The 14649-nt window shown below is 50.7% G+C and overlaps 2 protein-coding genes across 3 annotated transcripts in view; one reads left to right on the plus strand and one right to left on the minus strand.

The window, feature by feature from the left end:
• Positions 1–5463, plus strand: part of Ucp2 (uncoupling protein 2) — a 6280-nt gene extending 817 nt beyond the window's left edge. The window contains exons 2-8 of the mRNA XM_008852710.3: positions 104–273; positions 2482–2703; positions 2846–3056; positions 3827–4021; positions 4098–4199; positions 4524–4704; positions 5079–5463. Coding sequence (XP_008850932.1) covers positions 2578–2703; positions 2846–3056; positions 3827–4021; positions 4098–4199; positions 4524–4704; positions 5079–5193 — 930 coding nt within the window. The 5' untranslated portion in view covers positions 104–273; positions 2482–2577 and the 3' untranslated portion in view covers positions 5194–5463. The remainder of the gene's footprint in view (positions 1–103; positions 274–2481; positions 2704–2845; positions 3057–3826; positions 4022–4097; positions 4200–4523; positions 4705–5078) is intronic.
• A 3622-nt stretch (positions 5464–9085) lies between these two features.
• The window catches only part of Dnajb13 (DnaJ heat shock protein family (Hsp40) member B13), a 16744-nt gene continuing 11180 nt past the window's right edge, over positions 9086–14649 (minus strand). Inside the window, exons 5-9 of one of the 2 annotated variants that reach the window (XM_008852711.2) lie at positions 12224–12381; positions 11793–11906; positions 10794–10907; positions 10020–10096; positions 9086–9384 (exon numbers count right to left, since the gene is read on the minus strand). In XM_008852711.2, the coding sequence (XP_008850933.2) occupies positions 9231–9384; positions 10020–10096; positions 10794–10907; positions 11793–11906; positions 12224–12381 (617 nt within the window). In that variant the 3' untranslated portion in view covers positions 9086–9230. The remainder of the gene's footprint in view (positions 9385–10019; positions 10097–10793; positions 10908–11792; positions 11907–12223; positions 12382–14649) is intronic. The other variant, XM_029555887.1, reaches the window with a different exon arrangement.

Raw genomic sequence — 14649 nt, forward strand, 5'->3', positions numbered from 1 at the left:
CTTGTCCTTTCTGTGTGTGAGAGGTGACCCTTTCCTTGCTGGGGTGTGGTCCTGCAAGAGGAATTTTCCTTGCTAAAGTTTGTCTCTTTCCTGTCACCCACAGGACACATAGTATGAACTTTAGGTGTTTCGTCTCCCAGCCATTTTCTATGGAAAATCAAGGGAATCGGGCCATGATAGCCACTGGCAACTTTGAAGAACGGGACACCTTTAGAGAAGCTTGATCTTAAGGCCTCAGCGTGAGACCTCAAAGACCTCAAAGCCCCACACCGGGTAAGAGTCCAGGTTAAGGAAGCCTCCATAACACCTCAGGTTTATGGTCTGGGGGCCAAAGTCAACAGGACAATGGCAAAATACTCTACTCCTACCCTGGTGAGTGGCTCTTCACAGTTCACTAAGCGCTTTTGTCATTCCTGGTCTCCTGACCCTTAAGGATAGTGGATTCCATTGTTTAAAGGAAGAAACTTGAGGCCCAAATGGGACCGTGGTTAGCTCCAGGTCATCCTGGAAGTCAGCAGCAGAACTAGAACTTACTGTTTTGTTTTTTTATTTTATTTTTCATTTATTTGTTTGTGTGTGTGTGTGTGTGTGTGTGTGTGTGTGTGTGTGTACACGCATGCGCGGGTTCCGTGGCACATGTGTACAGGCCAGAGGACAACTTACTAGAGTCAGTTCTCCTACCATGTGGGTCCCAGAGATCAAGCTCAGGTCATCAGGCTCAGCTGCAAGCACCTTTACCTGCTGAACCATCTCACCAGCTTGAACTTAGTCCTAACTTCATATATTGATTCTAGCTTTTAACTGTCCCTAAGACTGAGATTAGAAACCAGGTGTTAGTTTTTTACCATGGACAGTGGTTCTTTGCCTAGTCCTATAAAATAGGTTTAACTTTCTAGGCCTGGGTCTGTCTTACTCTTCTTAGTAGGGGCTTTAGTACAGGTGACCTTTGCCCCTATAATCACCTCAAGGACATGACTTCTGGTAAACCCAAGGCAACATTCACAGTGGTAGCTGAGCCTCTGTGTGTCATGTCACTAATGCTCAGAGAATGGGTGTCAGTTGCACAAACCTTCTCAGAACTGTTCAATTAGTGTGAGAGCACTTTCCTTGAAGAGCCTGGGACTGAGAAAACAGGAGGAAAGAAATGAGTTGGGCAACAGTGCAAAACAAACTACTGAAGCTTTGGAGCCGTAGACGCTGTTCTGAGTTCTTTCATCTATGGGCTCTGAGCTTGTAGGGCAGCTGCCTTTACAAAGCTGCTTTCAGGAGTAAGTGACTTCAGGAACAGTAGAGTGGGGCAAGGTGTGGAGCACCTTAGAAGGTGTCCCTGGGGAGTCCAGGAGAGACTTCATCCTCCTAACTGCCCTTTGAGCTTACTTAGTCCCTGAGGCCTAGACTCTAGGAAACATGAATCAGGTCAGGCCCTGCCCCTGAGGTGCTGTTGAAACCATCGCTATGGTGAGTTGCTCATGTTGTCCCTGTTGTCCCAGCTACCTGGGTGAAGTCCAGGAGGAAGAAGCTGGGTTAACTGTTTGTTTCCTTGGTTGTCTATTCACAAGTGACTCCCACCACATCCTCCCTCCACCAGCCAGCTCCTTCCTCCTCTGCCCTAGCAACTTGGCAACCAATCAAGCTCAGCTCAGAGCAGCTGCTCCAATGAAATCAGAGAAGTGAAATCGGGAAGGAGAAGCAAGTCACCCTCCCCCACTGGCATGCTGGGCTCACTTCCTCCTGGGGCAGTGAGGAGGGTGTTGTTCCAGCTCTGAGAACAAAATGGAGCTTTTGGTTTCCTGTATCTCTTCAGAGCTCTGACCTGCACCCACCCCCCACCCCCGGACCCGTCTCTCTTCCTCACTTCTCTGCCTGATGTTCATTGTTACCTTCTCTGCATATTGAGAGTATGTCCTCCAAGCTCCATGTCACTGGAAATCACCTGCCCATGCCTTGTGCCTGGCAAAAAGCTTCCTCACAGGTGCACATTGTTCCCAGTGTCTTCAGTAAACCCATACCAGGCAAAGCAGGCTCATTGAAACTGTGACTCCAGAGAGCCTGAGTCTTACTGGGGCTGACAAGGACTATATTAATCAACATGTCTCTTCCTTCTCTTCAATAATTCCAGACTCATCAGAACTGCTCCTGCTTAGAATCCCAGAACAAAAGCCTGTGGGGGATTGCCTGTCAGGTCCTGGTCTGGCAGAACTTTCCCCTACACTGTCAGTCCTTGGGATTGACCCACAGAACAGGAACATGGCCCTCATCAATGCAGTCTGACCAGGGGCCAGTCGGTGGGTTTGAGGCAGCACAGGGAGGCCCTGATCCATACTCTGTGGCAGGAATTGCTCCCCCAGCCCCTACTCCTGTTTCCCCACCTGGGGCCTCTGAGACCTGCTTAGGGACTTGGTGCCATTAGGAAGCCAGGCAGGGGTAAACATGTGGTAAGCAAGGATGCTGTTGCTGATGTGGCTTCTCTCCTTGACTTAGATTCCGGCAGAGTTCCTCTATCTCGTCTTGCTGATTGAAGGATCCCCCTTCTCCAAGTTTTCTCCATCTTCTGGGAGGTATCAGGGAATCTGAACCATGGTTGGTTTCAAGGCCACAGATATGCCTCCTACTGCCACTGTGAAGTTCCTGGGGGCTGGGACAGCCGCCTGCATCGCAGATCTCATCACCTTTCCTCTGGACACAGCCAAAGTCCGCCTGCAGGTGAGGATGAAGGAGGGTCTTGATGGTACCTAATCTCCTTCCCCTGGTCAGACTCTTCAAGGGTGGAGTCTAGGGCAAACAGGAAACCCATGGCACCTGCCTATGTTCACAGCCACCCCCACTCCCCATCTTGCCCTTGCAGATCCAAGGAGAAAGTCAAGGGCCAGTGCGCACTGCAGCCAGCGCCCAGTACCGTGGTGTGTTGGGCACCATCTTGACCATGGTACGCACTGAGGGTCCACGCAGCCTCTATAACGGACTGGTGGCTGGCCTGCAGCGCCAAATGAGCTTTGCCTCTGTCCGTATTGGCCTCTATGACTCCGTAAAGCAGTTCTACACCAAGGGCTCTGAGCGTGAGTATGGACATGGGTGATGCCTGATCTTAGTTCAGAGAGCCCAGTAGTTCCTCTGGGCTTCCCAGGACCCCTAGGAGGATCAGAGGAATGGAGAAGTAGAATGGGCCCTATTCTAAGGATTAATTTCTGAGTACAAAGACTATACCAGCTATGAGCAGGGCACCGTCCCATGTCCTCAAAACCACCTTGGGAGTAGGGGGCTGCCATGGGTCACAGATGAAGAGACAGGTTTGTCTCCACAGCCAGCATTCTTTCATTGCATCCCCTTAATTTGCCACATCATGCCTCCTTGGAATTGAGACAGAGCTCATGGGTTCACCATGTGGCCCTGGCTGGCCTGGAACTCGGCCTTACAAGTAGGATTACAGCTGTGTCTTCTTTACAGATGAGGAAACTGACCACCCAAGATGAAGGGCTGCCTTTCCTGGGATCCCATGGCAGGGAGAGATCTTGGATGAGAACCTGTCTCATTAGTCTGCTCCATTAGAAAGCCACTGCTTGTGGTCTTGGGTTTCACGTTTATTAAATAGAAATGATTGTTTTCTCTGGGCTGCTAAGTAGGTTAAATGAGCACATTTTAGGAGCAAAAACACTAAGTCTCCATTTAGTCTTATTCTTTACCATGTCCTTGTAAGGCATTCTGAGAGCAGAGTGGTCTGGACCCTATTCCTAAAACACAGATGATGATGACCTAGAGACTTGGCAGGGAGAGATGAGGTGCCAGTGAGCACAAGCCCAGCTGGCCACTGACCTCTGTGTACCCACAGATGCTGGCATTGGGAGCCGCCTCCTGGCAGGTAGCACCACAGGTGCCCTGGCTGTGGCTGTGGCCCAGCCCACGGATGTGGTAAAGGTCCGATTCCAAGCTCAGGTCCGGGCTGGCAGTGGTCGGAGATACCAAAGTACTGTGGAAGCCTACAAGACCATTGCACACGAAGAAGGGTTCCGGGGCCTCTGGAAAGGTACTTGTTAAGTGTTGCCCTTCCCCACCTTCCCCTCCCCCATGCCCTGGTCTCACAGTCTTTCCTTCTTCTATAGGGACCTCTCCCAATGTTGCCCGCAATGCCATTGTCAACTGTGCTGAGCTGGTGACCTATGACCTCATCAAGGATGCGCTCTTGAAGGCCAACCTCATGACAGGTGAGTTGCTCTTGGTGTCCCTGTTTGTACCAGCCACCTGAGTGAAGCCAAGGAGGAAGAAGCAGGATACACTCTGTTCACAAGTGACTCCCCCACACATCCTCCCTCCGCCAGCTCTTTCCTCCTGAGCGCTAGCCACTGGAGCAGCCAATCAAGCTGGGCTTCAGAGCAGGTTTTCCAATGAGATCAGGGGATGGAGAAGTAGGTCCTAGCTGGACTCTCTGTGTCTTTAAAACCACAAAGCTCCTTCTTAACTCTTTCTTCCTGGAATGGCAGAATGAGGGGTGGGGAGAGCTGACTGTCTCTCCTACTGCTCCTTGGCAGATGACCTCCCTTGCCACTTCACTTCCGCCTTTGGGGCGGGCTTCTGCACCACGGTCATTGCCTCCCCCGTCGATGTGGTCAAGACGAGATATATGAACTCTGCCTTGGGCCAGTACCACAGTGCAGGCCACTGTGCTCTTACCATGCTCCGGAAGGAGGGGCTCCGAGCCTTCTACAAAGGGTGAGCCTCCGATCTCCCTATCCAACTCCAGGCCTTCTGGCCACTCCTACCTATATTATCACCTAGAAGTGAGAAGCAACCAAATGTCCAACCTCCCACAGTTGCTGTCGCCTTGTTTTATTGCGGTTAAAATGAGGGGGGGCGGCACAGGACACAACTCCTGCTAAGAGGTATGGCTCAGTGGTAGAGTGCTTGCTTAGCATGCACAAGGCCCTGGGTTTGATCCCTCCTAGTACAGAATAAGTGGTATGTGGGGCTGCAGGATTCTTGCTGCTGGACATAGCTCCTTTGAGAGAGGGCACACGGGTTGGATGGATGCCTGGGTCCAGTAAGTGGGAGGTGGATGTGCCCCAATGACTTATGTGTTCTCCTAGGTTCATGCCCTCCTTCCTCCGCTTGGGGTCCTGGAATGTAGTGATGTTCGTCACCTATGAGCAGCTCAAACGGGCCCTGATGGCTGCCTATGCATCCCGGGAAGCGCCCTTTTGAGCCTCTCCTGCTGCTGACCTGGATGCCTTAAGGGGGCTCTGGCTTCCTGTCTGCTGGGTCCAACTTCCCTTCCTTCTTCCCTCCTCTTGCCCTACCTTTCCCTCTTTCCCTTCCTTGACACCACCTCTTCCCACTCCCTCCTTCCCCCCCACCACCTTCCCACCTAGTCTTCCCTCGCCTCTGCCTCAGTCCCTAACGACTCTGCCCAAATCTTTGTCCTGACCCCGAGCCCAGCCAGCCTTCACCCATAAAGCAAGCTCAACCTTGGTGTCTTCTGCCTCCCTTATAGCTGTTTACCAGAGGCCTTGGTCCACTAGGCCCTTTTGGCACTTTGGCAGGCAGGAAAGAAATCCACATTTACATGACCCACATTCCACATCTAGCATCTAGAGGGGTGCCATGGAAGTCCTCTAGCCATTTCTCCAGATCTTGTCTAGGTTGAGGTGGTAAATGAAGGCACAGCCCAAAGAGCAGTGCCTTTGCCTGCCTTTCCCTTGTGGTCCCCTTATGTTGTCACTTTCTTGGTATCTAGTGCTCCAGGGCTGCCCTCCTATCCCCCAGCTGGCCAGGCCTGTTGACCTGCACAGTGGATGGACACCCCCCCTCCCTTCTCTATACCTACTTGTTGGGAGATTTGAAAGAACTCCAGAGACTTCCAGTGCTTGGGGGCTTGCTTTATTCCATTTAGACCTACTGAGGTCAATCCAGGCTGACCTCCACCCTGAGGGCATGTGTTAAACCTGGTAATTGGAGGCAGGCCTGACTCCACACTGGATTGAGTTAGCTAAGGGCCAAGGCAAACCATGAAGGTAAAAACAAATACCAGCAGAGCCCGGTCAGGAATTCAACTCCCCTTGCTCGGTGGGCTCTTTTCCTAGGACCAGTGCCCAGGGTCTTTGGGGAACTGTCTGCAACTATAGAGTCAGAGCCAGACCTGGATACTAGGACCTCCTTTCGAACTGAGCAGCTGCAACTACTGCCCCTTCACCTCCTTAGTAGCCCAAGGCTTAGAGGTGCAGGCCACACACTCAGGCCAGCACGCACAGACATACACAGCCACAGCCGTGCTCTTCTGAAATCCTGGTACTAGACTGGCTCCTGGAGAAGGGAGCGCTCGGCGCTCCTCAGCTTCTGATAAATTCAGCCTGAGGTCTCAGTCTCCTCAGGCAGCAAGTCAGAATGAGGGTAGCAGGCAGCCCAGGCTGGGTGAGCTTTGCTCCACTGCACTCAGGTACAACATGGAGGTCCTTTAAATGTGAGAGAAGTTTACTACCCAGGGTATGTCTGCCAACAGCTAAGCAGGCCAGGTGAAGGTACACAGTGTGTCAGCTGGTTCATTGACCAGCTTGTATCCCTACGTGTGGGATGGATGTTGACAGGTAAAAAGTAGCCCAATGATGAATAGGGTTGATCAGGAGAAAGCAAAGTTTATTAGCTTCTGCTTCCTGCAGAAGGCAGGAAGATGTATTTTTTTTAAAGTTGGGGCGAGGGGAGTGGGAGAGTGAGACTGTTAAAACCTGTTCTCTTTAGAGATCAAAGGGGAACCCTGCTTTGTTGGCCAAAGAGTGGAGAAAAGTCAGCTTCTCTTGACTTCAAAGACCAGGACACTTATCAGCTCAGTTCCCTTTTCTCTAGAGCTTGAGAAGTCCCTGAGACCCTGTTGGTGAGGGGGCAGGGCTATCTGAACCTTAACAGATGTAAAGTCATTGGATTTAATGCCTCAGGGAATACCTTCAGATGAGCTGGGAAAAGGCAGAGTCACAAGAAAACATACCAGAGGCCTTGGGAGTTCTTATAGAATGGGTATGTGATAAGCTCTGCTTTAACTGACTCTCAAAGTAACATGAATTACTGAGGGAATCTTATAAAGATCTGCCATCAGGGCCTGAAGCCAGGCTTCCTTCAGAACCCTTCATGATGGTCAGCAGCAGCAGCCTTAGGGAAACCTGAAGTCCTAGTTTTGTAGCCTGCCTCGCCCACTGGAGGCTTGCTCTCAGAGCAGGCCATTATCACTTCCATCTCTGCCCTGCCTCAGAGGGTAGAGTCTCACTCCATCATCTGGTTTCCACCAAAGGTCTGTAACTGAGGTTGAAATCTTCACTGTAAGAAAGGAGTCCAGGGACTGAAGAGATGACTCAGCAGTTAAGCGCACTGGCAGCACTTGCAGCCAATTCTCAGCAGTAACAACTGTCTGTAGTTCCAGTTCCAGTGGATCTGACTTCTGCAGGCATTGCACAACACAGGTGCACTTACATGTAGGGAATACATTCATGCACATAACATTTTTTTTTTAAATTGTTTAATTTTAAGAAAAAAGGAGCCCAGAAAAGTGAAGTGACTTGCCCAGGTGTCTGACCCAAGGCCTACCTACCTGACTACTGGGCTGAAGTGCCCCATAGGACTCGACCCAGAGCCTATCTGAGGTGTTTCTGCTGTTGGTTCATCGTGGTTCAAAGATGGCTGCCAAAGCCAGGCATGGTGGTGAGCCTTCAGACTCAGCACCTGATCAGCAGGACCCCTTGAGCCCACGACTTTGAGGCCAGGTGGGACAGGACTGTAGGAACTTGTTTTTTTGTTGTTGGTTTTTTTAAAAAACAAAAAAATCTTCCAAGTGTGATACTGCAACTTAAGGAAAAAAAACTAAAGCTAGGCATGGTAGCACATGCCTGTATCCCAGCACTTGGGAGGCTGAGGCAAGAGGATCAGGAGTTCAAGGCCAGTCTCAGCTACCTGAAACGCTGTTTTTTTGTTTTTTTGTTTTTTTAAAAAAAAAGGAAGTGCCTGGAGAGATGGCTCAGCAGTTAAGAGCACTGACTGATCTTGCAGAGGACCTGGGTTTGATTCCCAGCACCCACATGGCGGCTACAATCCATCCTTAACTCCAGTTCCAGGGGAATCCAAAGCCCTCTTCTGACCTCTGCAGCACTGCATGACACGGGTGCACTCACATACATGCACACATTACATTCATACACATAAAATTGAAAATAATAATTTTTTTTTTAAAAAGGAAAAAAACCCTTAAACTAATATGGTACTTTGAATGGCAGGGTTCAGGATGCTAAGCAATGTGGGGGCTTTTCTCATCTCTGAAGACACCCCACACACTTCCTGCCCATAACCCTAGACCTATCCCAGCCCAAACTCAGATCCCAGAGAGGGCAGTCTCCCAGCATGGATGAGGAACACTGTTGTTGACTATAAGGGTGCAGGTGTGGGCCACACAGCCCAGGCTGAACCCAGAAGCTGGAGCTCCTCCAGGCCACCTGGACAGCACTACTGTAACCCTCCCTACAATGTAAGTATGGGTTCACCAAGCACCGTCACATCAATGATCCCCAGTCCTCACACATGTGTGGAGTATGACCTCTGCTAACAAGGTAGGGCAGAAACAGGGTCAAGGAGTCAGGGGTCTAGCTGGGCCAGAGCCCAAGTTCCCTGTCTCCCTAACCACTGACCTAGAGATAGTTTGGGAGTCATCTCACAGACAAGAAAACTGAGGCCAGAGGTGGGGGACCAGAGCTATTTGGCACCCTTGTTCTTGGTGTGTCTCTAACCAAAGCTTGTGAGTCTTAAGTGGCCTAAGATTCTGATGGCAGCTTTGCGAGGGACACTAGTGTACTGGGTTAAGCGCTGTCCCCCATGCTTCACTTTCCCTATCTCTGTTGGGATGCAGCACATTCCAGAGAAGGTTTTTTTCTAAGATCATGTTGTGAAATATCAAGAGCAGAGGAACCCCAAGAGGCCACATAGCCCTGCCCCATGCCACCAAGTTGGAAGCAAAGAGGCTCTGAAGCCTCAGGGACTTGCCTGTGCCCAGGAAACCATGACAGGGCCCCCAGGGCCCACCCAGCTTCTTGGGTAGGATGCTCCTTACCAGCACACTCCGGGGCACAGCTAATAAGAACCTTTATTACGTCTGCCTAAGGTCCCATGCCACCTCATCCTCACAGGACATCAGAAGGTGCTGTAAGAGTTGGGGTGAGTAGGAGTGGGTGACCCAGCTAGCCACCTCCACCCACCCCAGCCCCCCAAAGTTAGGTCAGCAATGCCTGGCGTAACATGTGCTTCTTCTGGGGTGTGAGACGGGTAGGGAACTGGATGTCGAAGAAGATGAAGAGGTCCCCTTTCTTGGTGGGGTCCTCAGGCAATGGCATCCCTTCACCTGGTACCTTCTTGAAGTACTTAGGACTGAAACAGGGAAAGATGAAAGAAAGGAGCTTGAGGACATAGAGCAGTGCTGAACAAGTCCACAGCACCCTAGCTCACAGAACTGCAGTCCTAGGTTGTCACTGTAGCTTCCAGGGTGGGATGGGTAGCCCTCACCAAGATGGGTGGGAGGGACACAGAGGGGAGGCTGGCTTGTTCCAAATATCACACTCCTTGACACCCCTGCTCAAATAGTACTCTGCTGGAAGACCCCAGGAACTTGCATGACCCTCCCTAGGAAATGGCAGACTCGGGTGGAGTGCTGAGCAAACCTTCCCCTTTAGGGGACCGTTCTTGGAAAAGGACTTGGGGGCTACAGCTCTGAACTCTAATGAGAAGTTTGTGGGGTGGAAGCATCCGGGATTGCTCAACGTGGGTCTCTGGCCTCTACTAGGGCTTCATACATCTTAGAGGAAAGCATTCTTTTTGCCAGGTGAACATAGCCTATGGCTTGGCCAGAGTGTGGGGTGGGTTTCAGTCTTCTTTCACCCTCTCAGCAGGAAATCCTCCTGCTGGATACAGCCTGTGCAGCTGTACCTGGAGAACTCTGACTCTACCCTCCAAGTCTCAGTCCACCCCTCCTCATGGCTACTGGGGCCCAAGACAGATGGACTTACTGGACGATATCATTGATGGGGATGTTGAGTAGCCGATCATCTAGGGTCTTCACCTCCACAGTGCAGCAGGTGAGGGCCTGGGGCGGTTAGGATGGGAGATGGGTGTGGGGAGAGTCAATACAGACATTCTGTTCAGTAGGCATTTAGAAGCCTATTGGGGGTCCAATCCTGAGCTGGGCACCAGGGAGACAAAAGGCTGTTCAGGAACTAACTGTGAATGAGCCAGGCCATTAACCTGCCCTCAAGTTTGCAGTGTGATAAGACTGACGTGTAAAGTTATGAAAGATAGAGATCACGGGCTCAGAGGAGAGCCATGCTTCTTTGGAGCAGGAAGGGGGCTGCATAGTGGTGACAGCAGGTGAAGAGGGCCTTGAGGGTGAGGTGGGCAACTACATTCCCACAGAGGCCTGGCAGGAACAAGGGAACCCAGCTGTGAAAATGCCCTACCCATGCAGGGGTGCTCACACCCTGGGGTCTGGAGTGCAAAGGATGAGTCCACAGGGGCACCTTAACGAATGCTACCTGGAGATGTGGGGACAGTGGGGACAGTGGCAGGATCAGGGCTGAGTGTGGAAAGATGAGGAAGGAGGGCCTGCTGCAAAGATCTACCCAGTGCAGAACTAGACAGTGGAGGAGACAGAGCCGAGAGAGACGTGGGGTCGGGGGAAAGCCACAAGAACCTGTGACTGGGAGAGAGGTGACGAGGCCTAGGCTGCTGCAAGTGGGGCTCAGATCTGGGCTCCCACACTCTGCTTCTCCACTGTACCCACTCACCTTACCCAAAGGGATGGGGTGCAAGAAGAAGAGGTTGTCCTTCTCTCTACGGAAGCGAGGGTGCAGCTTCTCCTTTACAATAAAGATGATGTCAGCCGGGATGATGTTGGGGCCCTGGGAGGGAAGGAAAAGGGTAACAAGGACATATTGCCTGTGTGACCTTGGACAAGTTTCTGCCTTTACCTGTTTCCATGTGTTCATCTGCACAATGGAAAATTAGGCCCATGTTTCTGGAAGGGGCATTTCAGTGTGGCTTAGGGCCCCTCCCCAGAGAAGCCTACCTGGATCACTCTCCTGAGAAGTACTTTTCTACTGAGCATCCCCAAAGTAGATGCATCCAGTGGGATGGGGCAGGACTTTCTAGTGTGGCAGTGGGATACTGAACTGGGGGGCGGGGGGGCTGTCAAACGACTGCCCTCAAGCCTCTGCCAGTCTATAACTCAGGAGTGATAACTTCCTTTAAGTAAGCCACCCTAACTGCTGAGGTCTCTTCTGGCCACTGAGGACAGAGAAATCGGACCAGCTGCATCCGCCAACAAGCTCCCAGTGGGAAAAACAGTAATTCCTCAGCAAGCTCAAGGCCAGGATAAAGGGAGGCCAGATCCTAGGCCAGCAAGCCCCAAGGATCCTTCTGTCTCTGCCTCTCCAGCCCTAGGGCTACCGGCACACCTAGCTTTTTTACAGGGGGCTGGGGATTAAACTCAGGTCCTCACACTAGGGAGGTACTGCACCATCTCTCCAACCCCTCCTTTCCATTCTTGTACTCTAGTCCTGAGTGAGTCCCTTCCCTCTCTGGGCCTTGGTTTTCCTTCCATGTAAAATATTTATAATCCCTAAGCTACCCACTCACCCAGACATTGTACAGCTCTGACCCTGGGAAGGGACACTAGGGATTATCTCTCATGACTGGACCAGGGCTCACAGAGATAAGAAAAATCATGGTCTCCTTCACACTGTTGAGCCTGGTGACTGACCTAAGCCTACCTCCCTCCCTCTCACCTGGTCCCCTTCTTTCTCAAAGGTGATTCGGGTACCCTGCCTCCAACCGGGCTTCACATCAATTGTCAGGATCTTATCCTTGATGGTGGAGGAGTACCTGTCCTCATTTAGCACCTGCAGGGAATGGGACAGAGGAGAATTGACTCAGAGCCCCCCTCTGCTCATGGGAAAGGCTCTGTGGGATCTGTGCTTAGGTGCTCTCCCATAACAATGGAGATAAACTGCCTCAAGCCATTCCCACTCCCAACCTATTGCCACTGGAACTAAGAGTTTGTGATTCTTGATGGCAGGGCATGTCCTCAGACTTATGAAGCTGGGGCTTTAGACACCAAGACAGCCACCATGAGCCCTGCTCATCAAGATGGTGAGGAAGTGACAGGGAGGGTCAGAGGGATCCCTGTGGTCCCAGGAAAAGTGAGCTATGTACTTACCCTTCGGGAGATTTTAATTTTTTTGGTACAGCCAAAGAATAAGTCTTCCAGGGACAAGTAGAGGTCTCGTTCAATTGGGGGGTCCTGCTTCTGGACCCCTCGACCCCGGAGCCCCCCAAAATTCAAATCCACATCATTTCCTTCTGCATCAAAAAATTCTATAGGAGATAGGAAGAAGAGTAAGAAAGTTTATATTTTTAAAGACTCAGACCATGCCCACACCATACCACACCACACTACATACACGCACCACGCACACACGCACGCACACTTTCCAGAGTCCCCGCTCCTGTATTCCCTCCAGCTTCTTCAGTGTCCCAAGATAGGTCCAGCATCACATTCCCACCTCTCAGATTCCCACTCCAGGGAGATATTCATTTTCTTTTGTCTTATTTATTTGAGACAGTATATTACTCTGCAGCCCAGGCTGGCCTAGAACTTACCACCAGATAGCCTAAACTGGCCATGAACTCAAGGCAATCATCCTTGATTACGGGAGTGAGCCACCTTACTTGACTTCTACAAGCTATACTTAATTACAGCGCTGTGTTGGCCTTTGCCAGTTCACATAGCTTCATCCCCATCTTGGAATCTAAATTGGGGGAGTGCCTGCAACCCCTGCTGTCTAAACTAATTGAGGAGCGCCCTCTAGTGGTACATCATGGCAATGCCAGTGAGGACTTGGTTCAGGCAGAGGTCAGAACCACCCTTCCCTAGGCCTTACAGCTCCCTCACTGCCTGCACCAAGACTACTATAGACCTGCCAAACTCAAACTCTCTAAAGTTATCAGTTGATATGAAGAAGTATAGGAGATGGTCCGTAGCAAGTGTGAACGATCACCAGCATACTCCTAGCTTCGTCCTTCAATTTTATGAACCCCTGCCCCATGTACTCTCTGCTTCCTTCCACCTGGGGCAGAGAGAGGTCCTTTCTGGAGTACTGTCAATCCTATGTACCTCAGTTTCTCAGTCTGGGGGATCGAGTAATAATGCCTGCCCTGCCTTCCACCGTTAAGATAATGGGGAAGAGCTAAAACTTGTGGGGAGCTTGCTGTGCATCAGGCTCTGTCTTCCACCCTTTCCATTCTTGCTTCATTGGCCTAGAGAGGCCAACAAAATCTCACAGCTCCACAGCTAGTGGGCAGTGGAACTGGGACCTGCACCACAGAACCACTTTGTCACAGAATCTGTGCCTTTAAGCACTATATTACATAGCTAGATGTGGGACCCTTCATAAAATGTACTTTGTCTCTCATGGTTAATGCCGTGGAATAAACTTGACAAGCTAGATGGTGAAATGATCATAATAAAAGAGAATGAAGTGACTTCACGCTGTGTCCCTGTAAGATGTGATGGTTGGGGGAACAGAGGGATGCTCAGTGACTAAAAGCCCTGATAACCTGAGTTCAGTCCCTGAAACCCACAAGGTAGGAAGAGACAACTGACTCCTGAGGGTGGTCCTCTGGCGTCCCCATGTGTGGCCCGGCACATCTATACATCACACACACACACACACACACACACACACACACACAATTGATTGCTCAATCGTTAGATACATAGGTAAGTATTTTTCAGAGCTGAGGACTGAACCTAGAGCCTTGTGCTTGCAGGCAAGTGTTCTACCACTGAGCTAAATCTATGACTCCATAAATAATCTTTTTTTAAAAAAAATTTACTATTTTTTTATGCATATGTGTGTGTTGCCTGCATGTAGGTAAGTGCACCCATGTCATGCAATGCCCATGGAGAACAGAAGAGACTGTCAGATTCCCTGGAATTGGAGTTACAGACAGTTGTTAACTGCAATGTGGGTGCGGGGATTCAAACCTTGGTCTTCTGCAAGAACAGTCAGTGTTCTTAACCACTGAGCCATCTCTCCAGCCCTGATCCCATAAATAATCTTTTAAAAGACAGGCCCCCATGAGATGGTTCAGTGAGTAAAAAACACCTGTTTTATGGAAGCCTGATGACTTGAGTTCAATCTCTGGAGGCCACAGAAAGGTGGAAAGGGAGAACCCACACCACAGGTTGTCCTCTGACCTCCATATGTGTGCCCTGGGTCCAGAAACTCACATACATACAGTATGCACAATAATATAAATAGCATAAGCCAGGTGTGGTGGTACATGCTTTTCATCCCAACAATTGGGAGGCAGAGGCAGGCTGGTCTTTGTGAGTTTGAAGCCAGCCTGGTCTATAAATTGAATTCCAGGTCAGGCAGGGCTACAGAGTGAGACCTTGTCTCAGAAAGAAGGAAAAAAAACACAAACAAGAAAGAGGGGCTGGAGAGATGGCTCAGCAGTTAAGAGCACTGGCTGCTCTTGCAGGGGACCCAGGTTTGATTCCTAGTACCCACACGGTGGCTAGCAACTCCAGTTCCAGGGGAATCCGACTTGGACATTGCATAACATGGGTACATGTAC

Source organism: Nannospalax galili, unplaced genomic scaffold, assembly GCF_000622305.1.
Source record: "Nannospalax galili isolate Female #2095 unplaced genomic scaffold, S.galili_v1.0 scaffold686, whole genome shotgun sequence".
Lineage (NCBI taxonomy): Eukaryota > Metazoa > Chordata > Mammalia > Rodentia > Spalacidae > Nannospalax > Nannospalax galili.